Source organism: Heteronotia binoei, chromosome 1 (assembly GCF_032191835.1).
Source record: "Heteronotia binoei isolate CCM8104 ecotype False Entrance Well chromosome 1, APGP_CSIRO_Hbin_v1, whole genome shotgun sequence".
In the NCBI taxonomy this organism is placed as follows: Eukaryota; Metazoa; Chordata; class Lepidosauria; order Squamata; family Gekkonidae; genus Heteronotia; species Heteronotia binoei.
This window is the reverse complement of record NC_083223.1, coordinates 4047669-4075284: the sequence shown is the minus strand read 5'-3', so window position 1 is coordinate 4075284 and position 27616 is coordinate 4047669. Positions and strand designations below refer to the sequence as shown.

Below are 27616 nucleotides of genomic sequence, written 5' to 3'. Positions count from 1 at the left end.
AGGAAGGAAGGAAGGAAGGAAGGAAGGAAGGAAGGAAGGAAGGAAGGAAGGAAGGAAGGAAGGAAGGAAGGAAGGAAGGAAGGAAGGAAGATGGGGGAAGGACGGGTGGGAAAAAGCAACTTTAATTTTAAATGCCTTCTCCAAGCTGCCGGCTGGCAAACTGATTTGAAGAGAGAAATGCCTTCTCCAAGCTGGCCAATAGGGTGGTGGGAGCTTCAAGAGCCACACGAGATGTGTGAAAGAGCCACATGTGGCTCCCGAGCCACAGTTTGTCCACCCCTGGTATAAGCTTTCCAGAGCATTTCTCCTATGCTCTAATCATATGAACATATGAAGCTGCCTTATAGTGAATTTATAGTGAATCATACCCTTGGTCCATCAAAGTCAGTATTGTCTTCTCAGACTGGCAGCGGTTCTCCAGGGTCTCAAGCTGAGGTTTTTCACACCTATTTGCCTGTACCCTTTTTAGTTGGAGATGCTGGGGATTGAACCCGGGACCTTCTGCTTACCAAGCAGATGCTCTACCACTGAGCCACCGTCCCTCCCCTAAATCAAGCATCATTATACTTTCTCCTTTCTCCTGGCTGGGATAGAAGGACTCAGGGATCACTGTTCCTAACCGTATCTGATGAAGGGAGCTTTGGTTTGCCAAAGCTTATGCTCTGGAAACCTTGTCTATATCATGTTTTATTATGTTTTCAAGGTAAAATATAAGGGGAAAGAATGGGAAAAGGGGAAAGGAAAAGAAAAAAACAAGTTTAACATAACATCCATAAACATGTCTACTATTGCAGTATTAGCTCATCTTCTGCAACTGATTCTCAACAAAATAGCAACCATAATGCCTGTAAATCTATTATCATCCTTATTTTTATACCCATCTATCCATCCACCCATCCCACCCTCTCCTGATGGGGTCAGGGCTGCTAACAACAGTTTAAAAAACATTAATAATTAACAAACATAGAATATTAAAAATAAAATATATAATAAAACATTTCCATACGTATCAACAATCATCAATCCATTCGTTAAAAGTCCAAGATGGCAGGTTTCTGATTTCCATTACAGTAATTCAGTGAGATTGTCGGTGCTGTAAGGTAACAGCCGCCTACCCTTAACCGCTGAAGGTGAGTTTGAATAATTCGGTCTTACAGGCCCTGCGGAACTGCGGCAGGTCCCGCAGGGCCCTGATGTTTTCGGGGAGGGCTTGCCACAAAGTGGGGGCTATTACCGAGAACGCTCTGGCTGCGGTGGTAGACAATTGAGCTTCTTTCGGTTCAGGGATCTTAAGGAGATTTTGAGACCCTGGACGTAGTGCTCTCTGGGGTACATATGGGAAAAGGCGGTGATGCTTCTTATGCATACCATTTCTTAACTGTGACTTTCTGAGATTTAAGCTGCATTTCAATTGCTCTAAAATCTGCCCCGTGGCGCAGAGTGTTAAAGCTGCAGTACTGCAGTCCTAAGCTCTGCTCACGACCTGAGTTCAATCCCAGCGGAAGCCAGTTCAGGTAGTTGGCTCCAGGTTGACTCAGCCTTCCATCCTTTTGAGGTCAGTAAAATGAGTCCCCAGCTTCCTGGGGGGGGGGGAGTGTAGATGACTAGGAAAGGCAATGGCAAACCACCCCATAAAAAGTCTGCCGTGAAAACGTTGTGAAAGCAACGTCACCCCAGAGTCGGAAACGACTGGTGCTTGCACAGGGGACTACCTTGACCTTTTTAAAAAATCTAATACGTATCATAATACAAACATTTCTGTGTTCAGTGATTTGTTTTAATCCATTCCTAAAACGGTGCCCGAAGTTCCTTAATACCTTGCTTGCTTTCTTCTTTCAAAGTATCAGTCAGTATTGTCCATTTCTGCTATATCCAAAATGGTTTCTGTAAGTTTTTTTTGTTTGTGGGCACTTCTGTCTTCTTCCAATATTTTGTGCATCAACGGCCTGAAAATAACTATTTCCAAACAAAGCTCATATATTTTCCATTGATAAAGTCAAACTGAATTTGAATGAAGTCCAATTTATTTGTATATGTCACCATGCCTTCAGAAAAGTGTAGACTATACGATAAACAGATACAGTTCAGCCACTGGAATAGACCCTTTTCCTGAAGGCTAATGAAGAGTGGTCTTGATTCATATTCAGTGGCTTTATCGATGGAAAATGTGAGTTTTGTTTGGAAAGAGTTATTTTTCAGGCCGTTTATACACGGAGCCTCGGGCTTCTTCTCCATACCCCCACTTATCGTGTGACTCTTTTTGCCGCTTCTCCCAATATTTGGCGTATATTGTTCTGGCTACCGTAATTAGAGGAATAATCCAATGTTTAGTTTTCTTATCCATTATCTGGACCTGAATCTTGCTCTCCTTCTGCAAAATGTGTCACTTCTCTTTAAAAAAGGCCCATACAATGGAAGGGAAAAGCCATTTCATGAGGATCCAGGATAGACCCCCATCTGCTAGTGCAGCTGCTTTCATGATTAAAGTACCCTGAATGAAGCGCTTACCCTTCCGTACACCGGATTGGCAGCTGCAAGGACGCTGCAGCGGGCGTTCAGCTGGGCCTGGATGCCTGCCTTGGTAATGGTCACGTGCCCCTGCTCCATCACCTCATGGATGGCTGTGCGGTCGATATCGGACATCTTGTCAAACTCGTCAATGCACACCACCCCCCGGTCCGCCAGGACCATGGCCCCCGCTTCCAGGCAGCGCTCTCCTGAGGACAGAAAGATTAAAAAAAAAACAAGATCGGAACCCTTGAGCTTTCTTAGACTAAAACAGAGGCACAAAATCCAGTAAGCAAAAGGCACTTGTGAGAACGTGAAGCCATGTTGGATCAGGCCAATGGCCCATCCAGTCCAACGCTCTGTGTCACACAACAGACAAAAAATAAAATAAAACCAGGTGTCATCGGGAGGTCCACCAGTGGGGCCAGGACTTCAGAAGTCCTCCTACTGTTGCCCCCCCCAAGCACCAAGAAGACAGAGCATCACTGCTCCAGACATAAGAGAAGCCATGTTGGATCAGGTCAAAGGCCCATCCAGTCCACTGCTGTGTCAGACAGCAGCCAAAACTCAAGTGCCATCAGGAAGCTCCCCAGCAGGGCCAGAGCTCCAGAAGGCCTCCCACTGTTGCCCCCCAACACCCAAGAATACAGAGCATCACTGCCCCAGATATAACGTTCCACTTACACCTTGTGGCTAACAGAACATAAGAGAAGCCATGTTAGATAAGGCCAATGGCCCATCCAGTCCAACACAGTGGCCAAAACCCAGGTGCCATCAGGAGGTCCACCGGGAGGGCCAGAACTCCAGAGGCTTCAAGCACCAAGAATACAGAGCATCACTGCCCCAGACATAACAACATATGAAAAGCCATGTTGGATCAGGTCAATGGCCCATCCAGTCAAACACAGTGGCCAAAACCCAGTCCAACACAACACAACAGTCCAACACAGTGGTCAGAACTCCAGTGCCATCAGGAGGTCCACCAGCAGGGCCAGAACTCCAGAGGCCTCCCTCTGTGGCCCCCCAAGCACCAAAGATACAGAACATCTGCCCCACACAGAGTATTGCACCTATATCTTGTGGCTAATAGCTACTGATGGACCTCTGTTCCATATGTTTATTCAATCCCCCCTTGAAGCCATCTGTGCTTATAGCTGCCACCACCTCCCGCAGCAGTGAATTCCATGTGATAATTACTCTTTGAGTGAGGGACTTCCCTTTATCTGTTCTAAGCCTACTGCTCATTAATTTCATTGAATCCTCAAGAACGCTGGTATTGCGAGAAAGGGAGAAAAGTGCTCCTTTCTCTTACCTTCTCTATCCCAAGCAAAATTTTGTAAACCTCAGTCATGTCATCCTGAGTCATCATTTCTCCGAGTTAAAGTGCCCTCACTGTCCATCTGCCTTAAAGTCAATGTTCCCTTTGAGCTGTTGCGTCTTGTGAACAAAAATTCTACTTTGTGAGCCACTGGCATTAAAGTTGTGAGCTGCTGCATAAATTAGTTTGCTCTGAGGTCATCTTTCCTGAGCTAAGACAAAAATGTGTGAGCTGGAGGCTTAAAAAACTGTGAGCTAGCATGAGAGGGAACACTGCTTAATACCATCCATCTGCCTTTAAAAACAAAAACCAACCCCACCCCACCCCCCCAAGAAGCAGTTCAAACACGTTTGCCACAATCCCGAACAGAACTAGGATCACTCAACATGTTCCTTCTCACAAACACACGTGTTGCCTTTCTCATACACATTAATCTTCACCTCAGGAAAGAACAATGTTTTAATTATTCTGTTTACACATTTATTAGCTGCCTTTCTTCCACAACAAGCTCAACGCAGCTTATGATACACTGAATATATTAGCCCAGAAGCATTTGGCCTACGAAAGACGGATGCCGTTCAGCTGAATAAGCTGCATGTCAAAATAGTTTATGACAAGGCGTCTGGATACATGTGACTGTTCTCTTAAGAAAAACGGTGAACCGAAATCTGAGTTCAGTGGCACCTTTAAGACCAACAAAGCATTATTCAAGGTATGAGCTTCTGTGCGTAGGCACAAACGAAAGCTCATACCTTGAATAAAACTTTGTAGGTCTTAAAGATGTCACTGGATTGAAACTTTGGTTCGCTGCTTCAGGCCAAGAACATAAGAGAAGCCATGTTAGATCAGGCCAATGGCCCATCCAGTCCAACACTCTGTGTCACACAGTGGCGAAATTTTTATATATATATATATGTGTGTGTGTGTGTGTGTGTACACACACACACACTGTGGCTAATAGCCACTGATGGACCTCTGCTCCATATTTTTATCTAAACCCCTCTTGAAGCTGGCTATGCTTGTGGCCGCCACCACCTCCTGTGGCAGTAAATTCCACATGTTAATCACCCTTTGGGTGAAGAAGTACTTCCTTTTATCCGTTTTAACCCGACTGCTCAGCAATTTCACCGAATGCCCACGAGTTCTTGTATTGTGAGAAAGGGAGAAAAGTACTTCTTTCTCTACTTTCTCCATCCCATGCATTATCTTGTAGACCTCTATCATTTCACCCCGCAGTCGACGTTTCTCCAAGCTAAAGAGCCCCAAGGGTTTCAACCTTTCTTCACAGGGAAGGTGCTCCAGCCCTTTAATCATTCTAGTTGCCCTTTTCTGGACTTTTTCCAATGCTATAATATCCTTTTTGAGGTGCGGCGACCAAAACTGCACACAGTACTCCAAATGAGACCGCACCATCGATTTATACAGGGGCATTATGATACTGGCTGATTTGTTTTCAATTCCCTTCCTAATAATCCCCAGCATGGCGTTGGCCTTTTTTATTGCAATCGCGCACTGTCTTGACATTTTCAGTGAGTTCTCTACCACGACCCCAAGATCTCTCTCTTGGTCAGTCTCTGCCAACATGGCTACCAAGCTAGATTCATTTCTGTTAATGTTAAAAGAAACTTGAAAGTAGGGGGGAAACACTAGAGAAATGTTTTACTTCACTGTCCATTGACCCGTAGAAGAAGACGTACCTCAGGGTTCCCTCCCTACCCTTTCGGAGCTTGTGCGCACCCTGGGAGTTCTCACACACGGTAGTGGACCCAAACGCAAAATGGCTGCCACAGGAGGGGAAGCGACACACAGAGAAAGCTCAAGTGCAGGGGAGAAGAGAGACATCATAAGTCACTCACCAGGCTTCTAGAACCATAAAGAAGGCACGCCGATTAGACGCCCAAGGTAGGCTGCAGCCGTTAAGGCCAACACTGCTCTGCGCTTCCTATTCCTACTCACCACAGGTGTCCTGTAGTGCCACTCCTGAGGAACCCACACTCAACCCCAAGCAAGAGCGAATGCCATCTCTGCATTACACACAACTCCATTCCATTTCCGACCCCCCTCCCACAACAGCACTGCAGCACTGTTGCTTACCTGTTTCCTGGTCTGTTGTAACCGCAGCTGTCAGGCCGACCCCCGAGGAGCCCCGGCCGGTCGTGGGGATGGCACGGGGAGCTGTACACAACACGTAACGCAGCAGCTGAGACTTGGCCACTGAAGGGTCGCCTGAAACAGAAGGCCACGGTGGCTAGTTAAGAGCGCTGAAGGAATCCAGAGCGACTGGGTTAATCCGGCCCTCTCCCCTTGGAAGTCTCACAAACTGATGCCAAAGTTCCTTCCCCAAGACAATAAATAGATTTTTAATACACGCAGTATCTGCGGTGAGAATAGTCTACGCCAGGGGTGGTCAAACTTGCTTCATGTAAGATGATGATATTGGATTGATATCCCGCCCTCCACTCCAAAGAGTCTCAGAGCGGCTCACAATCTCCTTTCCCTTCCTCCCCCACAACAGACACCCTGTGAGGTGGATGAACATATTGGATTTATATCCCACCCTCCACTCCAAAGAGTCTCAGAGTGGCTCACAATCTCCGTTACCTTCCTCTCCCACAACAGACAACCTGTGAGGTAGATGAAGATATTGGATTTATATTCTGCCCTCCACTCCAAAGAGTCTCACAGCGGCTCACAATCTCCTTTCCCTTCCTCCCTCACAACAGACACCCTGTGAGGTAAATGAAGATATTGGATTTATATCCCGCCCTCCACTCCAAAGAGTCTCAGAGCGGCTCACAATCTGCTTTCCCTTCCTCCCCTCCAACAGACACCCTGTGAGGTGGGTGGAGCTGGAGAGGGCTCTCACAGCAGCTGCCCTTTCAAGGATAGCCTCTGCCAGAGCTATGGCTGACCCAAGGCCATTCCAGCAGGTTCAAGTGGAGGAGTGGGGAATCAAACCCAGTTCTCCCAGATAAGAGTCTGCACACTTAAGAGCCACATAAAATAAACATCAGATGTTTGAGAGCCTCAAGATATGAACATCAGATGTTGGAGAGCTGCAAGACAGGAAGGCAGGCAGGCGAATAAAGGGGGGGGGAGGTGCAAGGAAAGCAACTTTGAATGCATTCTCCAAGCCACGAACTGGCGTAGCTTGGAGAAGTTTTTTAAAGAGAGAAATACCTTCTCCAAGCAGGCCAACAGGGCGGGGGGGAGGTGCTCCTGAGCCAAAGTTTGGCCACCCCTGGTCTATGCAAAATATTGGAAAGCACAACCAATACCCAAACAAGAAGAATGTATCCAAAAACTATTAGAAACCACAGAAATGGATTTTCTCTCAATAAAATTAAAAGAAGATATTGGATTTATATCCCGCCCTCCACTCTGAAGAGTCTCAGAGCAGCTCACAATCTCCTTTCCCTTCCTCCCCCACAACAGACACCCTGTGAGGTAGATGAAGATATTGGATTTATATCCCTCTCTCCACTACGAAGAGTCTCAGAGTGGCTCACAATTTCCTTTACCTTCCTCCCCCACAACAGACACCCTGTGAGGTAGATGAAGATATTGGATTTATATCCCGCCCTCCACTCTGAAGAGTCTCAGAGCAGCTCACAATCTCCTTTCCCTTCCTCCCCCACAGCAGACACCCTGTGAGGTGGGTGGGGCTGGAGAGGGCTCTCACAGCAGCTGCCCTTTCAAGGACAGCCTCTGCCAGAGCTATGGCTGACCCAAGGCCATTCCAGCAGGTTCAAGTGGAGGACTGGGGAATCAAACCCAGTTCTCCCAGATAAGAGTGTGCACACTTAAGAGCCACATAGAATAAACATCAGATGTTTGAGAGCCTCAAGATATGAACATCAGATGTTGGAGAGTTGCAAGACAGGAAGGCAGGCAGGCGAATAAAGGGGGGGGGAGGTGCAAGGAAAGCAACTTTGAATGCATTCTCCAAGCCACGAACTGGCGTAGCTTGGAGAAGTTTTTTAAAGAGAGAAATACCTTCTCCAAGCAGGCCAACAGGGCAGGGGGGGGAGGTGCTCCTGAGCCAAAGTTTGGCCACCCCTGGTCTATGCAAAATATTGGAAAGCACAACCAATACCCAAACAAGAAGAATGTATCCAAAAACTATTAGAAACCACAGAAATGGATTTTCTCTCAATAAAATTAAAAGATATTGGATTTATATCCTGCCCTCCACTCTGAAGAATCTCAGAGCAGCTCACAATCTCCTTCCCCCCACCCCCACAACAGACACCCTGTGAGGTAGATGAAGATATTGGATTTATATCCCGCCCTCCACTCCGAAGAGTCTCAGAGCGGCTCACAATCTCCTTTCCCTTCCTCCCCCACAACAGACACCCTGTGAGGTAGATGAAGATATTGGATTTATATCCCGCCCTCCACTCCGAAGAGTCTCAGAGGGGCTCACAATCTCCTTTCTCTCCCCCGCCCACAACAGACACCCTGTGAGGTAGATGAAGATATTGGATTTATATCCCGCCCTCCACTCCAAAGAGCGGCTCACAATCTCCTTTCCCTTCCTCCCCCACAACAGACACCCTGTGAGGTAGATGAAGATATTGGATTTATATCCCGCCCTCCACTCCGAAGAGTCTCAGAGGGGCTCACAATCTCCTTTCTCTCCCCCGCCCACAACAGACACCCTGTGAGGTAGATGAAGATATTGGATTTATATCCCGCCCTCCACTCCAAAGAGCGGCTCACAATCTCCTTTACCTTCCTCCCCCACAACAGACACCCTGTGAGGTAGATGAAGATATTGGATAGTACCAGCTGAAGTGATAAAGATAACGGCTAAAACAGCCGAAGAAAAACGGCTATCATACAATCAGCTACTAAAAATACAAAGTGGAAAAATAGAACTGAAAACTGCAGAAGAACTGAGTTATAAGTATGATTGGTTTCAAATGCAACAAATAAAAAGTTTGGTGGGGAATGATATCAAAACTGAAGGAATAAGGAAGGAGCAAACAGAAATGGAAAGAGTTCTGCTTGGAGATAATGAGAAATTAATTTCAAAAGTATACAAATTACTTTTACAATGGTCTACAGAAGATGAAGTAGTGAAATCTCAGATGATAAATAAAGAAATAAAGATGGAATCTTGGGAATATTGGTGGAAAAATTCTATGAAACTCGCAACATGTCATAGTATTAAAGAAAACTGCTTTACGATGATGTATAGATGGTATATGACTCCAAAAAAATTAGCAAAGATGAACAACAAGATGCCAGATAGGTGTTGGAAATGTAAAAAGCATGAAGGTTCTTTCTACCATATGTGGTGGACTTGTGAAAGGGCTAAAATGTTTTGGCAAATGATTCAGCAAGAGATTTCTAAGATTTTGGGATATGAATTCAATAAAGTGGCAGAGACTTTTCTGCTGGGATTACAAATGGAAAAATTTCCAAAAGAAGACAGATCTTTAATATGGTACTTGCTCTCAGCTGCTAGGACATTATATGCACAGCTGTGGAAGCAAGAAAAAAATACCAGAGAAATGGGATTGGATGACAAAAGTTATGTCATGGAGTGAAATGGACAAATTAACAAGAAAATTAAGAGACTATGATTTGGAACTTTTTAAGTTGGAGTGGAAGAAATTCAGAAGATACGTAAAAAAAGAGTGGAAAATAAAAGGACATTGGACAATCTTTGATAACGATTAAGGTTTTTTAAAATAAGATAACTGTTGGTTTGTTTCTTTAATAGTTAAGTGTACCTTTAATATTTGTTTCCTTTAAGTAAATAACACTGTTGGGGGTCAAGCAACAAGGGGAGGGGAGGGGGAAAAGTAAGATATGGGGTGGAGAGTTTTTTCTTTCATTTTAAGTTTTCATAAGTTGTAGAGATAGTTTTGCTACCATATGTTACTAATAAAAATTGTTTATTGAAAAGATATTGGATTTATATCCCGCCCTCCACTCCGGAGAGTCTCAGAGCAGCTCACAATCTCCTTTATCTTCCTCCCCCACAACAGACACCCTGTGAGGTAGATGAAGATATTGGATTTATATCCCGCCCTCCACTCCGAAGAGTCTCAGAGCGGCTCACAAGCTCCTTTCCCTTCCTCCCCCACAACAGACACCCTGTGAGGTGGGTGGGGCTGAGAGGGCTCTCACAGCAGCTGCCCTTTCAAGGACAACCTCTGCCAGAGCTATGGCTGACCCAAGGCCATTCCAGCAAGTGCAAGTGGAGGAGTGGGGAATCAAACTCGGTTCTCCCAGATAAGAGTCTGCACACTTAACCACTACACCAAACTGGCTCTCCAGTAAAAGAAGGAAATATACAAGAGACCACTTGTATAAGAAGGCTTGGCAGTTTTTATACAAATGGTTAGAAACGATGTGATAATTAGAAGTTAATTATTACTTGTAGAGGGATGTGTAGAAATATGATTGAATATAAAGATTAGCCCGAAACTGATAGAGATGGAAAATATTAAGATATGATGTAAATAGAAGAGAGGTCAGAACGTAATTATTGAATAAGGAATTGGATAGTAGAATGTATGAAAGGAATGGGGTGGAAATTTAAGAAAATGGATTGTAAGAAGGGGGGAAAGGTATGGAATAAGTAAAAGGATGGCATGAAAGGTAATAGAAATTGGTATATCCTCATATATTCCAGTTTACTTGTTACCCCCTTTTCCCTTGTTTGTAATTTTCTGCCGATTTTCCTTTGTTATTATAAAATTCAATAAAACTTTTATTCAGGAAGTTTCACAAACTGGTCTTCCTTCCGGGCGTACCAATGAGCAGGACATTGATGTCTCCTCGGAGGCGGCTTCCGTTTTCCAGCACCTTCTCCACCCCACCCAAGAGCATGCAGAGAATAGCCTTCTTGATGTACTCGTGCCCATGGATACTGGGAGCCAGAGACCTTGCCAGCTGGTCGAAGATATCCTAAGCAGAGGAATGGAGGAAGACAAATGGAACAGAAATGGGTAGGTGTGCTCTCTCTTAAGAACAAAAGAGAAGCCATATTGGATCAAGCCGATGGTCCGTCCAGTCCAACATTCTGTGTCACACAGTGGCCAAAATCCATATGCTTCCCCCAGTGACTCACAGTGGTTTCAAAGGATGAGGAAAAGCATGAACAACCAGTTTTGAATCCCCCACTCCTCCACAAAACCCCGTCACATTAGACCTTGAACCAGGCATCACCTGACTGTCTAACCCATCCTGTCACAGTTTGAGAGCCAGTTTGGTGTAGTGGTTAAATGCGTGGAGAACCGGGTTTGATTCCTCACTCCTCCACTTGCAGCTGTTGAAGTGGCCTTGGGTCAGCCACAGCTCTAATAGTTGTTGTCCTTGAAAGGGCAGCTACTGTAAGAGCTCTCTCAGCCCCACCTACTTCACAGAGTGTCTGTTGTGGGGGAGGAAGGAAAAGGAGATTGCGACCACTCTGAGATTCAGAGTGGAGGGTGGGATAAAAATCCAATGTCATCTTCTTCTCCCCTACCATAAATGGTAAAGGAGATTGAATCTCAATGTCTCAGAGTGGCCTACAAACAGGCTCCCAAAGTGAAGGGTGGGATGTAAATCCAATATCATCAATATCATCACAGTTTTTGTGAGGATACCGAACTTCAACAGCATCTGAGCACTGCTAGCAGATACCATTATAAAGAGCATAAGCAATCTGCACCGGCAAACTATTTGGGGAATCTTATAGCTCCAAAAACAAGATTAGCCTTTTCTCAAGTGCGATTTAACATTCTCCCTTCTGAGTTGTTAAATGGGAGATACCAAAGAACTCCATATTATGAACAGAAGTGCCCCTGTGGTAGTCAAGAAGTGGAAATGATGAGACATGTTCTTCTGTTTCATCCTCTTCCTAAAGATCTTTGCAATATAGCTGGCCCGAATAAAAACCAAATAACATCGGCTTTTATTCAGGTCAGCAATATTGGCAGTCAAATCAGTATTCAGTTGAATTAAGTACCCCCAAAATATCAACAAGGGTGTTTTCAGGTATTTATTCAGTTCGATTTATAGCTATCAAGTCTAAGAGTTACAAAGCTAAGGAAAATAATATGCAAATGTAACTCTAGCTTAGTTATAATACAAAGCCATTACCTCTTACAACCCCCCTGGTTGGCATTGAGCAAACACACCCCAGTGCCCCAAATGCATCCCCGTAGAAGCATCTGGGTCCAAGGGTAAACACCATAGCCTTTAGGCAAAGCATGTGATGAATGTATCATAAATATACACTTTACCTACCTGAGGGACCGTCTCTCCCCACATGTTCCCCAGAGAGTACTGAGATCGGGAACTCAAAATCCGCTCGTTGTCCCCGGGCCAAAGGAAGCCTGCCTGAAATCTACCAGGGACAGGGCTTTCTCTGTAATGGCTCCTTCCTGGTGGAACCAGCTGCCGGAAGAGGTGAGGGCTCTGCGGGACCTTGCCCGGTTCCGCAGGGCCTGTAAGACAGCCCTCTTCCGGCAGGCCTATAACTAACCGGCACTGGAAACTGAGCGTAGTTTTAATAGACTGCTGTTATGTTTTTTTTAATGTTTTAACTGTGTAAAATGTTTAAATTTAATACTTTTATGTTAGATTTTATATGCTGTGAGCCGCCCTGAGCCACTTCGGTGGGAAGGGTGGGATATAAATCGTAAATAAACCAAAAAAACTAAACTAAACTTGTCAGAGAGCCTGGTGAGTGCCCTTTGGCAAACAGTGATGCAGAGTGCCCACAAGTTACAGCCAACTTATGGCCACCCCGTGGGGTTTTCAAGGCAAGAAACTTAAAGAGGTGGTTTTGCCATTGTCTGCCTCTGCGTAGCAATCCTGGACCTCCTTGGTGGTCTCCCTTCCAAGTACTAACCAGAGCTCACCCTGCTTAGCTTCAGAGATCTGATGCGACTGGGCTAGTCTGAGCCATCCAGGTGAAGGCAAGGGATGAACAGAGGTGGTTTGCCGTTGCCTGCCTCTGCATAGTAACATTGGACTTCCTTGGTGGTCTCCCATCCAAGTTCTAACTAGGGTTGACCCTGCTTAGTTTCTGGGAGCAGAAGAGGTCAGGCTAGCCTGAGCCACCCAGGCCAGGAAATGTGGTATCATCCCCCCAAAATTGCGCAAAACGCCACAACTTAGTTTACCTTGGAGTGGCTCTTGCTGAACCTTTTTATCTTGGGCACGTCGCTGGCGAGGAAAGTCGGATGGGCCTCCTTGTTCATCTGCTTCACGTGGCACGCAATCAGGATGGTCCTAGGTGAGGAAACGAAGCAAATGAAGACGACATTGCCTCTGGCTTTGCGACAGCTATCCTGGACACTCTGTCGAACCCGAGTAAGGAAAGAAAGGTGCTCTGCAACCAGTCAGTTCTGCTCCGTTTGTCGTTGGACCTTTGGTGGAAAAAAGTCTCCCCCCCCCACAAGTTGTGCCTTCCTAGTCACACCCCCACTCTCACCCACAGGGCACATCAGCTGCCCCTTCAGCGTGTGAGGAAACTGGGCACCACCCTGTTCACCTTCATGCAACGAATAGTACTCTTTTCAAGCAATGGTCCGAACCAGATAATCTTGTCTGTTTACCCTCCGGCAGGTACAGGGTACCAACACGGGCTAAGGACATCAGAGAAGCCATGTTGGATAAGGCCCATGGCCCATCCAGTCCAACGCTCCGAGTCACATAAGAACATGAGAAGCCATATTGGATCAGGCCAAAGGCCCATCCAGTCCAACACTCTGAGTCACATAAGAACATAAGAGAAGCCATGTTGGATCAGGCCAATGGCCCCTCCAGTCCAACACTCTGTGTCACATAAGAACATAAGAGAAGCCATGTTGGAGCAGGCCAAAGGCCCATCCAGTCCAACACTCTGAGTCACATAAGAACATAAGAGAAGCCATGTTGGAGCAGGCCAAAGGCCCATCCAGTCCAACACTCTGAGTCACATAAGAACATAAGAGAAGCCATGTTGGAGCAGGCCAATGGCCCATCCAGTCCAACACTCTGTGTCACATAAGAACATAAGAGAAGCCATGTTGGATCAGGCCAATGGCCCATCCAGTCCAACACTCTGTGTCACATAAGAACATAAGAGAAGCCATGTTGGATCAGGCCAATGGCCCCTCCAGTCCAACACTCTGCGTCACATAAGAACATAAGAGAAGCCCTGTTGGATCAGGCCAATGGCCCATCCAGTCCAACACTCTGTGTCACATTAAGAACATCAGAGAAGCCATTCGGCTGGATGTGTAAAACTGGCTTCCAAACAACATTAAAAAAAAATACAACAGCGCGGACAGAAGGATGTTCACAGCTGCAGGAAGGAACTCTGAGAGCCACAACAAAGCAACAATAAACTATTGCCAGCAAGGATTATAAAAATAAACTCAGTTATGGAATTCTAGCAGGAGCTCCTTTGCATATTAGGCCAAACACCCCTGATGTAGCCAATCCTCCAAGAGCTTACAAAAAAGAGCCATGTGAGCTCTTGGAGGATTGGCTACATCAGGGGTGTGTGGCCTGATATGCAAAGGAGCTCCTGCTAGAATTCCACCCCTGCTGCAGAGTCCACCCTTCAAAACTTCCATCTTCTCCAGGGGAACTGATCTTGGTTGCCTGGAGATCAGCTGTCATTCCAGGCGATCTCCAGCCACCAGCTGGAACCTAAAGATACAAGCACGGGGGAGAGGGTGATGCAAGTGAGCACAAGAGCAATACAACCAGGATCCAGGGGTGGAATTCTAGCAGGAGTTCCTTTGCATATTAGGCCACACACCCCTACTGCAGTCAATCCTCCAAGAGCTCACAAAAAAGAGCAGCTCTTGGAGGATTGGCTACATCAGGGGTGTGTGGCCTAATATGCAAAGGAGCTCCTGCTAGAATCCCACCCCATAAGGCCAATGCACCAATAGGCCTGCCGCCAAATTTACCTGAATGTCCCTGAGGTGTAGCCCCCTTTCTTCCCGGGCAGGCAGCGGAAGGTTCCGATGACCTGTACTCTGTCGCCTGGCTTGACCAAGTCCACAAGGTCGTCATCCAAAATGACGTCCACAGAGCGAGGGAGCTGCCCCGCGGGCGCTTTCTCCGGCATCTCCTGGATCGCGATGGTTTGATGGTCCTTGTAGGTAGACAGGCCGTATTCTGTCTCCAGGGGGTTGTTCTCTTCATCCTGCACAAGCAATGGAGGGAAACCCAAGTCATTTTGTGTTAGGGTTGCCAAGTCCAACTCAATAAATATGAGGCCTTTGGGGGTGGAGCCAGGAGACTTTGGGGGTGGAGCCAGGAGACTTTGGGGGTGGATCCAGGAGCAAGGGCGTGACAAGCACGATTGAACTCCAAAGGGAGTTCTGGCAATCACATTTAAGGGGTCCGCACACTTTTTAAATGCCTTCATTCCATTGGAAATAATGAAGGATAAGGACACCCTCTTTTGGGGCTCATACAATTGGACCCCATGGTCCAGTCTTTTTGAAACTTGGGGGAGTTTTGGGGGAGAGGCACTGGATGCTATGCTGAGAATTTGGTGCCTCTACCTCAAAAAAAGCCCCCCCCCCGAGCCCCAAAGATCAATTCTCCATTATACCCTAGGGCCTATGGGAAACAGTTTCCATAGGGAATAATGGAGTGTCCAGCAGACATTTCCCTCCCCCCCCCGCTTTCTGATGACCCTGAAGCAGGGGGAGGGCCTCCAAACCAGGGATCCCCTGCCCCCACCTAGGGATTTGGTAAGACAGAAGAAACACCGCGTACCAAATGTTGCAATACAAGTGCACAGGCGCTCTTTTACTCAAATACTTTAACAAAATAATTCTTAAGCGTCCTTTAAAGCCAAAGAACAGTCTTTAGTAGAAACTCAAGATTTTAAAAATTACCAGGTACATGTTGAAAGACGCAGATGGACCCGACGGCTCCTCTTTGAAGAGCAATTCAACAGGCGTAGTGGTGGCGACACAGGTCCTAGGTTCAAATTCGTGTTTCCTTTACACTTCCTTTGGCCGCGGTTTTTACACTCCGGAACCCGTGCTTTAAGGCAACAGCTCGCAGTTAAGGCAAACGGTTCTCCCTTGATGTCACCAGTTTCACGCAGGCCTTTCTGGTAGGAGAACTGTTTGTGCATACTAGTAAGATGTAACTGTGAGCTGTTGCCTTAAAGCACGGGTTCCGGAGTGTAAAAACTGAATCTGGTCATGGTAATGGCTCTGTGGTATTTGGGAAATTCCAGCGGGGAAAAAGATAACGGAGGAAAATTCTGATTACTATTCCCCGCTGCCGGAACAGAGCAAACTTGAGACCGTGACTCATTTGCATATTAGGCCACACCCCCTGATGTCACCACTGTTTCACAGGCCTTTTTGGTAGAAAAAGCCCAGCCGGGACTCATTTGCATATCAGGCTGCACCCCATAACGCCAGCATAGTTCTTTACAAAAAGCACGACTAATCACAATTGTTGTTAAGTCCCCAAGGTTCTAACGTTTTTAAATAATGAATCCACCGCATCTCCTTCTGTAACAACAATTTACCAACATCGATTTGTGAATCCCCTCTTACAGATTTTTTTTTCCCAAAACAAGAAACCTAAGGGAATCTGGGGCATGTCCAAATTTAGGAAAATGGTCAAAGAGAGGAGCTTCACACAAAGAATTAGGTTCTCTAGTTCCACTTCCCATGTGACTCTTTTTTTTTTGTTTGACCACTGAAGGGCAGTCAGGCCAAAATGCGTTGGGCTGCATTCAGTTCCATTTGTGTGCACTGTACAATCTTACCTTACAAATCCTCAGGTTTGTATCTGTTTAACCTTCCAGGTTCTGATTCAATTATATGGGCTAAGTTTCCACACACACACACCCCTCCTTTCTGTATGCTGCCTTCGACCACAAGGAAAGGCTGGGCATAAATGATTCTTCCAGAAGGCTCCTTAAAGGAAAAGGAAAGGTCCCCTGTGCAAGCACCAGTCGTTTCTGACTCTGGGGTGACGTTGCTTTCACGTTTGCACGGCAGACTTTTGACGGGGTGGTTTGCCATTGCCTTCCTCAGTCATCTACACTTTCCCCCCAGCAAGCTGGGGACTTCTTTTACCGACCTTGGAAGGATGGAAGGCTGAATCAATCTGGAGCTGGCTACCTGAACCAGCTTCTGCCAGGATTGAACTTAGGTCGTGAGCAGAGCTTAGGACTCCAGTACTGCAGCTTTAACACTCTTGTTGGACTGGATGCTTTAACACTCTTGGGTAAAAGGTAAAGGTAGTCCACTATGCAACCACCAGTCGTTTCTGACTCTGGGGTGACGTTGCTTTCACAATGTTTTCACGGCAGACTTTTTACGGGGTGGTTTGCCTTCCCCAGTCCTCTACGCTTTCCCCCCAGCAAGCTGGGTACTCATTTTACCGACCTCAGAAGGATGGATCAACCTCGAGCCGGCTACCTGAAAACCCAGCTTCCACCGGGGATCGAACTCAGGTCATGAGCAGAGTTTAGGACTGCAGTACTGCAGCTTTAACACTCTGCGCCACGGGGCTCTCTAAAGGCTCCTTAGGCTGAAGGAATTCAGGATCCACCCCACTAGTCCCAAAATACATATTTTTTAAATCATATGTATATGCACACCTCATTTTTTTATAGGAGCTCACAGGAGTGGAGCTTTGGAACCTCTAAATTTTATTGTGCTCTTTTTTTTACTTCCCCCCCACACCCCATATTTGCTTCTGGGCTGCATTGTTCAAACCCCCTGTGAGAATTTTGCTGAACTCCAAGAATTGACAAGCTTTCTAATATTTTTCCCCACCAAAAAAAAGGGGAAATAACCAAAACACACAGAGCAGACAGATGAAAATCTTCCTCATGCCACTGTGGCCAAATAGAGAAAGGAATTTTTAAAAGTACAACGGGAGTGAGGTTTGATTACGACAATCCTAACTCAAGAATCATTTGAAGGTAGATGCTGAGCTGATATAATTTAGTCCACCTTCTGGTGATGTCGGGGGTGTGAGGCATATCCAAATGAGCTCCAGCACCTCTTTTTCTATTAAATGACCTCTAATAATAATAATAAATTTTTATTTATACCCCGCCCTCCCCGCCGAAGCAGGCTCAGGGCGGCTTACAGGACAAGGTATAAACCATGTTATAACAATAAAAACAAGATAATACAGTTAAAATACAATTCGTAGGTTAAATATATTAAATAAATAGTCTAAAACCAGTATAACTTAATAGTGCCACAATCTCAGTATGTACAAAGATGGCTTGATGTTACTACCAGGTTCTGTTTTAGAAAGCTAGTTGGAAGAGGGCGGTTTTGCAAGCCCTAGGGAACTGATTGAGATCCTGTAGGGCCCGCACCTCCTCCGGCAGCTGGTTCCACCATTGGGGTGCCTGTGCATATAAGAGTCACAAAGAGACTTCTGCTCCATTGCTAAGATGAGAATAATAATTTTTAACACTTAGGGTGCCCCCCCCCCAAAAAAAATTAGCTCACCTTTGTGGGGTAAACAGCACTGGATGGAAACGCTTCAAGAGATGTCATATCTGTATACCGGCGCTCGATGGTCTTCTTGGTGGCTGGGCAGTAATGCACACTGCGGACAATCTTGGGGCGCACCAAAGAACCTGGCGAGAGGGAGGGAGAAAATAGCCTTTAGCTGGGTAATCATTTTGACCACTGTTAGCTCCGGATGTTCACAGACTCAATTGCAAAGTTTGGTCTCAGAGCACAGCAGGTTCCAAGAGCATATCTAGAGGGAGGAAAATAAATAGATGAAGGGGAGGGAGAGGTGGAGAGAAAGCAACTTTAACTGTAAATGCATTCTCCAAGCTGCCAGTTGGCTTGGCTTGGAGAAGCGATTTAAGGGAGAACTGCCTTCTCCAAGCTGGCCAACTGGGCAGTGGGGGCTTTGAGAGCCACACAATATGTGTGAAAGAGCCACATGTGGCTCCTGAGCTCTAACAATAGGTACCGTAGTTTTGACACCACTTAATGTTTCCTGTTTAAAAGCCCATGCTTTGTCTCAGCTCTGAGATTTCCAACTTGATTTCCCAGTTGTGCGATCCAAACCCTATTAGTGCAGTTCATTGGATATCCCATCCCATCGATTATGGGGTGGTTTGCCATTGCCTTCATTATATATTACAATGTAGTAATAACAATAATAATAAAAAAACGACATTGGATTTATATCCTGCCCTCCACTCTGAATTTCAGAGCCTCAGAGCGGCTCACAATCTCCTTTACTTTCCTCCTCTACAACAGACACCTTGTGAGGTGGGTGGGGCTGAGACAGCTCTCCCTAGAAGCTGCCCTTTCAAGGACAGAGTCTCAGAGCGGCCTACAATCTCCTTTCCCTTCCTCCCCCCCTCCAACAGACACCCTGTGAGGTGGGTGGGGCTGAGAGAGCTCTCCCAGAAGCTGCCCTTTCAAGGACAACTCTTGTGAGAGCTCTGGCTGACCCAAGGCCAGCAGCTGCAAGTGGAGGAGTGGGGAATCAAACCCGGTTCTCCCAGATAAGAGAGCTCTGGCTGACCCAAGGCCATTCCAGCAGCTGCAAGTGGAGGAGTGGGGAATCAAACCCAGTTCTCCCAGATAAGAGTCTGTACACTTAACCACCACACCAAACTAATAGAAATAAAGTGCCCAATTGTATCATCCTGTTGTGGGGCAGGGGAAGAAGGGAAAGGAGATTGTAGGCCGCTCTGGGACTCTGTCCTTGAAAGGGCAGCTTCTGGGGAGAGTTCTCTCAGCCCCACCCACCCCACAGAGTGTCTGTTGTGGGAGAAAAAGTTGAAGGAGATTGTAGGCCGCTCTGAGACTCTGTTCTTGAAAGGGCAACTTCTGGGGAGAACTCTCTCAGCCCCACCCACCTCACAGGGTGTCTGTTGTGGGGGAGGAAGGGAAAGAAGATTGTAGGCCGCTCTGAGACTCTGTCCTTGAAAGGGTAGCTTCTGGGGAGAGTTCTCTCAGCCCCACCCACCTCACAGAGTGTCTGTTGTGGGAGAAAAAGTTAAAGGAGATTGTAGGCCGCTCTGAGACTCTGTTCTTGAAAGGGCAGCTTCTGGGGAGAGTTCTCTCAGCCCCACCCACCTCACAGAGTGTCTGTTGTGGGAGGAAAAGTTAAAGGAGATTGTAGGCCGCTCTGAGACTCTGTCCTTGAAAGGGCAGAGTCTCTGAGACTCTGAAACCACTGCCTCTCCCCCCACCCCCTCTGGGCCCTGGAAAAATTGTCTTCCACAAAACCGGTCCCTGGAGCCAAAAAGGTTGGGGACCGTGAATTACACCATTGTAATTTCTCCTGAGTCTCAGCAAGAAAGACTGTGCTCTTGGGTATTAAACTCCTGACCCGCCACTCTGCATTTCACCCTCCCAGGGGTCTTCCCACTCACATTTGGTCACAATGCCCTCCATGCAGACAATGCAGCCGAGAAACCGGGAGGTCAGTGTCCGGGGCGTCACGTGCTTCGACCCAAAGCTGCCCTCGAGCCCGACGTAGAACTCTTCGTACTGCTTGGAGTAGGTGGCATCCACCGAAGCGACCATGTCCTTCAGGGCCCGCTGGAACGCCACCAGCTCTTCAAAGGCACTGGTCAGCAGGCTAAAAGGAAAGAGGGAGACCGCTGGGAAGTGGGTATGGGTGGGAGGTATTTCCAGCCATCGAGGGGCCAAAAGCGACAGGCTGAAGCTGACAGGCAAGTCTGATTTCCAATAGCAGGCATCGATCCGACTTCCTCAGGAGGGGGGGAAATGTATATAATCACTGAAGGCGCATGCCTGTCCCGTTTGCATCTGGTTTTTGTGAGTCTTGTTCTCTTCGCACGTGAAAGAATATCTTTCGGTGGGCTGAGGGGGGGGATTATTGGGGTGGGTGGAGAAACCAGTTGAATCTCCTGGCCTCTATGCAAACTGCCAGAATAAAAGCATCACCTCTTTTTTCTCTCCTTTCCTTGCATTCAGAGCTACATTCCCCCCCCCCCCCGGTCTTTTTCTTTGCTGGGAGGAGTAGAAAACATGGATAGATTTTTTTTTTCTTTTAAAACATATTTTTGATTTGATTTGGGGGTGGACTGTTCACTTTTGTGGGTTCCAAAAACTGCCCTTTCTCTGCATGCCGGCTGTGGGGTCCCCTTTCTGCTCCCCCCCAAAACACCCCATTTCTTCCTGCGTTGCTTGAGTCTCTGCCTGGGGGGGGTGTTCTCTCTCCTCTCCCACTCAGGCACCCAAACTACCTACAGACCTTTTGGGGGGCTTAGACCAATTTGAACAGGAAGAGTAAAGAATAACTGCAGGTGAAAAGGGGGCTTGATATATGGTGTGGTGTCAGTATGTTTATCTGCTGCTGTTGAACTGGCCCCTTCCTTGCTGTGCGGGAACATTCTTTTCTGTCAGCAGGAGAAGTAACTGCTGCTGTTTACCACAAAACGTGTTTTCTCTCTCGGCTTCCTGTTAGCATCACTGTAGAAGGAGAACTGATTGGATTTATACCCTGCCCTTCGCTAGCCAAAGAAGTCTCACAGCAGCTTACGAATCTCCTTTCCCTTTCCCGCAACAGACACCCTGGGAGGTAGGTGGGGCTGAGAGAGCTCTGACACAAACTGCTCTCGAGCAGAAAACACTGCGAGAACTCTGTGAGAACATGGTTTTAGCTTTTTATAATAAATATGTGTGTTTGCTTATTTAGAAGAAGAAGATGAAGATATTGGATTTATATCCCGCCCTCCACTCCGAAGAGCCTCAGAGCAGCTCACAATCTCCTTTACCTTCCTCCCCCACAACAGACACCCTGTGAGGTGGGTGGGGCTGGAGAGGGCTCTCACAGCAACTGCCCTTTCAAGGACAACCTCTGCCAGAGCTATGGCTGACCCAAGGCCATGCTAGTAGGTGCAAGAGGAGGAGTGGGGAATCAAACCCGGTTCTCCCAGATAAGAGTCCACACACTTAACCACTACACCAAACTGGCTCTGATTTATTATACAGCTTGCTTTTGATGTTTGGCCCTTTAATTGCATATAAACCTTTTAGGTTTCTTACTCAAATTCTTTTGGCACATGAATACTGCAAATCTCCATCAAGAAAGAGCTCCCCACCACCACGCCAGTCACTTAAGAAACCTGTCACCTTCCGATGCATTTGTTTCCAGTCAACTGCAGATAACCATCTATACACCCTCCAAGTTCCCAGGTCCCATTCATTTCAAAAAAAGCCGCTAGCCTATTTCTGGCAAAGATATGAGAGGGAAGACCAAACTGTCCAACAAAAAAGGCCTAGAGACTTACTTTAAAAAAAAAAAAAGCTGAGCATTCAGAGGAGCCGATCAACCAATATTATACTATAATGATGCGTCAACAGCAAACTTTTTTTTTAAATTAAAAAAAGAAAAATTCCTGCCGCCAACAGGGGAAACTACAGTGGGGGGAAGGGGTCGCTGATACAAGGAAAATGCACACTTTTTTCGTCCACATGGCACGTAAACTTTGACTTCAAGCCATCCAGAACCACTGTAGCAAACCAGGGTGAGGAAAAACTGTAGCAAACCGGGGGGGGGGGGGGGAGCAGAAAGCAGCGTTAGGGGACAACCTCAAATGGAGGCTCCGTGCCCAAATACTCACTTTGATTTGGATCTCAAGTCAGAGCAAAATCCCCACATGGAACTAGTCTTAAGTCTCACGGGTCACCAAATGAAGCTCGCACCCCCCCCCCCCCCCACGTCTCGATCTCAAAACTTACCGACTGGCTCTCTTCTCGTTCTTCCTTCGGAGGTCATTGAAACTGACAATCAGACGGTACTGGTTGTCGCTAATCATGCTCCGGACTTTACTCTGGTAAATCCCCTGGTCCTCCTGCAACGAAACAGCGCCACCAAGACTGTTATTTTTTGATAAATATGCAATTCTCCAGGTTGCTGGTTCCATCAGGGCAAGAAAATCTTCTGAATCCAACTACCTCACACAAACCACTGCAAACCTCAGATTACTCTTCCCCATTCCATAAAGCGAATTCAAGAAATAGCGCAGCTGCTATTTAAATCAAAGAATCATAGAGTTGGGAGGGTCATCTAGTCAAGCATGGCCAATGGCTGGGGCTGATGGGAGTTGTAGGCAAAAAACATCTGGAGAGCTACCGTTGGCCACCCGATAGTCCAACCCCCTGCACAATGCAGGAAACTCACAAATACCTCCCCCTAAATTCACAGGATCCTCATTGCTGTCAGATGGCCATCTAGCCTCTGTTTAAAAACCTCTAAGGAAGGAGAGCCCACCACCTCCCGAGGAGGAAGCCTGTTCCACTGAGGAACCGCTCTAAACTCACAAACACCTCCCCCTAAATTCACAGGATCTTCATTGCTGTCAGATGGCCATCTAGCCTCTGTTTAGAAACCTCCAAGGAAGGAGAGCCCACCACCTCCTGAGTTGGAAGGGATCTCCAGGGTCATCCAGTCCAACCCCCTGCACAATGCAGGAAGCTCACAAACACCTCCCCCTGAATTCACAGGATCCTCATTGCTGTCAGATGGCCATCTAGCCTCTGTTTAAAAACCTCCAAGGAAGGAGAGCCCACCACTTCCCGAGGAAGCCTGTTCCGCTGAGGAACCACTCTAATGGTCAGGAAGTTCTTCCTAATGTTGAGCTGGAAACTCTTTTGATTTAATTTCAACCCACTGGTTCTGGTCCTACCTTCTGGGTCTGCAGAAAACAATTCCACACCACCCTCTACATGACAGTCCTCTATATGACAGAAGCATTTGATCTCTTCTAAAACTATTTCTTGCTGATGATTAATGGACTAGCCAGTGTGGTGGGATGGTCAAGATGTCAGATCAGGATCTGGGAAATCCAGGTTCAAATCTCCACATGTGCAGTGGAAGTTGGCCAGGTGACCTTGGGGCAGTCACACACTCTCAGCCTACCCTACACCTCACTGTAAGTGATGTGAAAGACCTCTGCCTGTTCCCTCTAAGCCAGGGGTGGCCAACGGTAGTTCTCTAGATGTATTTTGCCTACAACTCCCATCAGCCCCAGCCAGCATGGCCAATGGCTAGGGCTGATGGGAGCTGTAGGCAAAAAAAAAATCTGGGGAGCTACTGTTGGCCACCCTTGCTTAAGCTGCAGAGTCTTGTGAGCAAAAAATCTGTGAGCTAGCTCATGCTAACTCAGCTAAGGGGGAACACCACTGAGGATCCCTGCTGCAACCCCACCCCCCCAAAAAAGCCCTGAATCTAGGTATAAGCTTTCGTGCGCACTCATGCTTCTTCAGATATATGTATCTCTAGCACCACAATGTAGTTGTAATTGATTGTAATATTGTTTTAGTTTAATGATTTTAATACTGTAATGTTTGGTTGATTGCTAGCCACCCTGAGTCTGTTTGCGGAGAGGGTGGGATATAAATCTTAAATAAATAAGCGAACGTGCATGCACACAAAAACTTATACCCAGAATTAAACTTTGTTGGGCTTAAACAGGGGTGGCCAAACTGTAGCTCGGGAGCCACATGTGGCTCTTTTGCACATTGTGTGGCTCTTGAAGCCCCCACCGGCCGGTTTGGAGAAGGCATTTCTCTCTTTAAATCACTTCTCCAAGCCAGCCAGCTGGTGGCTTGGAGAATGCATTTAAATTTAAGGTGGCTTTCTTTCCATCTCTCTCTCCTTCCTCTATCCCACCTCTATTTGCCTGTCTTCTTGCCTTGTGGCTCTCAAACATCTGGCATTCATGTCTTGCGGCTCTCAAACATCTGACATTTATTCTATGTGGCTCTTACTTGAAGCAAGTTCGGCCACCCTGAGTCTTAAAGGTGCCACTGGACTCCGACTTCATCTTAAGCAGAGTCACACTCTCCTAAGTTCACTGACTTTCATTGACCTTGGGAAGGTGTAACTCTATTTAGGATTGCACTGCCACAAAGCCTCAGAGCTCGACGCATACGGTACTTTCCAAAATGGGTCTCACATCAGCCTAGAAAGCGCTATCATCTGAAACCATCGCTGAAATACCCTGCACATGCTCAGAGATGTACTTTTCCTCTTGCCACCCACTACACCCCAGGGCAAGGCCTTAGCACAGCAGTGTTTCACACACATTGTGTGCCTCTCGAAGCGCCCACCTCACCATTGGCCAGCTTACAGAAGGCCTTTCTCTCTTTCAATCACTTCTCCAAGCCAAGCCAGCCTGTGCCGTGGAGAGTGCATTTAAAGTTGCTTTCTTCCCACTTCTCTCCCCCCCTCCACATTTACTACCCGTCCTTCTCTCAAACATCTGTTGTTCATGTCTTAGGGTTGCCAATCTCCAGGTGGGGGCAGTGGATTCCCTGGTTTGAAGGCCCTTCCCCCGCTTCAGAGTCATCAGAAAGCTGGGGAGGGAAAGGTCTGCTGGGCACTCCATTATCCCCTATGGAGAATGATTCCCGTAGGGTATAATGGAAGATGGATCTGCAGGTATCTGGGTGGGGGGGTTGTTTTTTGAGGTAGTGGCACCAAATTTGCAGCATAGCAAATGGAGTAAAAGGACAGGTCCTCTTGTGGATCAAAAACTGGCTAATTAATAGGAAGCAGAGAGTGAGTATAAATGGGCAGTCTTCGCAGTGGAGGACGCTAAGCAGTGGGGTGCCGCAGAGCTCAGTACTGGGTCCCATGCCCTTTAACTTGTTCATTAATGATCTGGAGTTGGGACTAAGCAGTGAAGTGGCCAAGTTTGCAGATGACACTAAATTGTTCAGGGTAGTGAGAACCAGAGAGGATTGTGAGGAACTCCAAAGGGTGAACTCCAAAGGGTTGAGGCTGGGTGAGTGGGCGTCAATGTGGCAGATGAGGTTCAATGTGGCCAAGTGCAAAGTAATGCACATTGGGGCCAAGAATCCCAGCTACAAATACAAGTTGATGGGGTGTGAACTGGCAGAGACTGACCAAGAGAGAGACCTTGGGGTCGTGGTAGATAACTTACTGAAAATGTCAAGACAGTGTGCGACTGCAATAAAAAAGGCCAACGCCATGCTGGGAATTATTAGGAAGGGAATTGAAAACAAATCAGCCAGTATCATAACGCCCCTGTATAAATCGATGGTGCAGTCTCATTTGGAATACTGTGTGCAATTCTGGTCACCGCACCTCAAAAAGGATATGATAGCACTGGAAAAAGTGCAGAAAAGGGCAACTAGAATGATTAAAGGTTTGGAACACTTTCCCTATGAAGAAAGGTTAAGACGCTTGGGGCTCTTTAGCTTGGAGAATCATCGACTGCGGGGTGACATGATAGAGGTTTACAAGATTATGCATGGGATGGAGAAGGTAGAGAAAGAAGTACTTTTCTCCCTTCCTGACAATCCAAGAACTTGTGGGCATTCAATGAAATTGCTGAGCAGTCAGGTTAAAATGGATAAAAGGAAGTACTTCTTCACCCAAAGGGTGATTAACATGTGGAATTCACTGCCACAGGAGGTGGTGGCGGCTACAAGCATAGCCAGCTTTAAGAGGGGATAGGATAAAAATATGGAGCAGAGGTCCATCAGTGGCTATTAGCCACAGTATATATATGTGTGTGTGTATCTAGATAGATAGATAGATAGATAGATAGATAGATAGATAGATAGATAGATAGATAGACAGACAGACACATAAATTGGCCACTGTGTGACACAGAGTGTTGGACTGGATGGGCCATTGGCCTGATCCAACATGGCTTCTCTTACGTTCTTATAGCGTCTGGTGCCTCTCCTCAAAACAGCCTCCAAGTTTCAAAACGATTGGACCAGGGGGTCCAATTCTATGAGCCCCTAAAGAAGGTGCCCCTATCCTTCATTATTTCCAATGGAGGGAAGGCATTTAAAAGGTGACGGCCAGAACTCCCTTTAGAGTTCAGTTCTGCTTGTCACACCCTTGCTGCTGGCTCCATTCCCAAAATCCCCAGATATGTCTTGAATTGGACTTGGCAACCCTAGTTCTTGCAGCTTTCAAACATCTAGGTTTGCTAGGTCCAATTCAAGAAATATCTGGGGACTTTGGGGGTGGAGCCAGGAGACTTTGGGGGGTGGAGCCAGGAGCAGAGGTTGTGACAAGCATAACTGAACTCCAAAGAGAGTTTTGGCCATCACATTTAAAGGGACCGCACACCTTTTAAATGATTTCCCTCTATCTGGAATAATGAAGGATAAGGGCACCTTCTTTAGGGGCTCATAGAATTAAACCCCATGGGCCAAGCTTTTTAAAAATTGGAGGGTCTTCTGAAGAGAGACACTGGATGCTATGCTGCAGATCTGGTGCCTCTACCTCCAAAAACAGCCCCCACCCCACCCCACCCCAAGGTACCCGCCAATCACTTCTCCATTATTCCCTATGGGAATCGGTTTCCATAGGTTATAATGAAGTGCCCAGCAGACATCCACCCCCCCCCCGCTTTCTGATGACCCTGAAGCAGGGAGAAGGCCTCCAAACCAGGGGGTCCCCCGCCCCCACCTGGAGATTGGCAACCCTTCGGGCGTGCCCCCCTTCGCCCACCTCGTCGTCCAAGAAATCCAGGTAGTCCCGCTGAGCCTCCCGCAGTTCCGCGTCGTCCACGGGAGCCGCCATTCCGACGTGTCACCGGGGAAAAGCAGCCCTCTTTTCCTTGCACGCCGCAACCTCCCTCCTCTTAGCTCCTCCTTTGGCGCGAAAAATTGCTACACTTTCCCGCCACGGGGAAAACGGGGCGTGGTTAGAACGTCCCGCTCTTCTGCTTCTCATTGGGCAAGCCCGCGGCGTCTCCACCAATAGGAAGGGCGACGCTTTCCTCTTCGTTCTGAACGCGCGCGAAAGTTCCGTACGGCGGACCAATGGGTGAGAAGAAGGGGCGCGAAG

General features: G+C 47.0%; 1 protein-coding gene across 1 annotated transcript in view; it reads right to left on the bottom strand.

Annotated features, from left to right (window-relative positions):
• The window catches only part of MCM3 (minichromosome maintenance complex component 3), a 51925-nt gene extending 24558 nt beyond the window's left edge, over positions 1-27367 (bottom strand). Inside the window, 9 exon segments of the mRNA XM_060263430.1 lie at positions 2509-2717; positions 5921-6052; positions 10597-10750; positions 12955-13063; positions 14737-14975; positions 18283-18413; positions 20181-20389; positions 22519-22631; positions 27278-27367. Of these exon segments, the coding sequence (XP_060119413.1) occupies positions 2509-2717; positions 5921-6052; positions 10597-10750; positions 12955-13063; positions 14737-14975; positions 18283-18413; positions 20181-20389; positions 22519-22631; positions 27278-27349 (1368 nt within the window). The 5' untranslated portion in view covers positions 27350-27367.
• Positions 27368-27616: the final 249 nt, after the last annotated feature.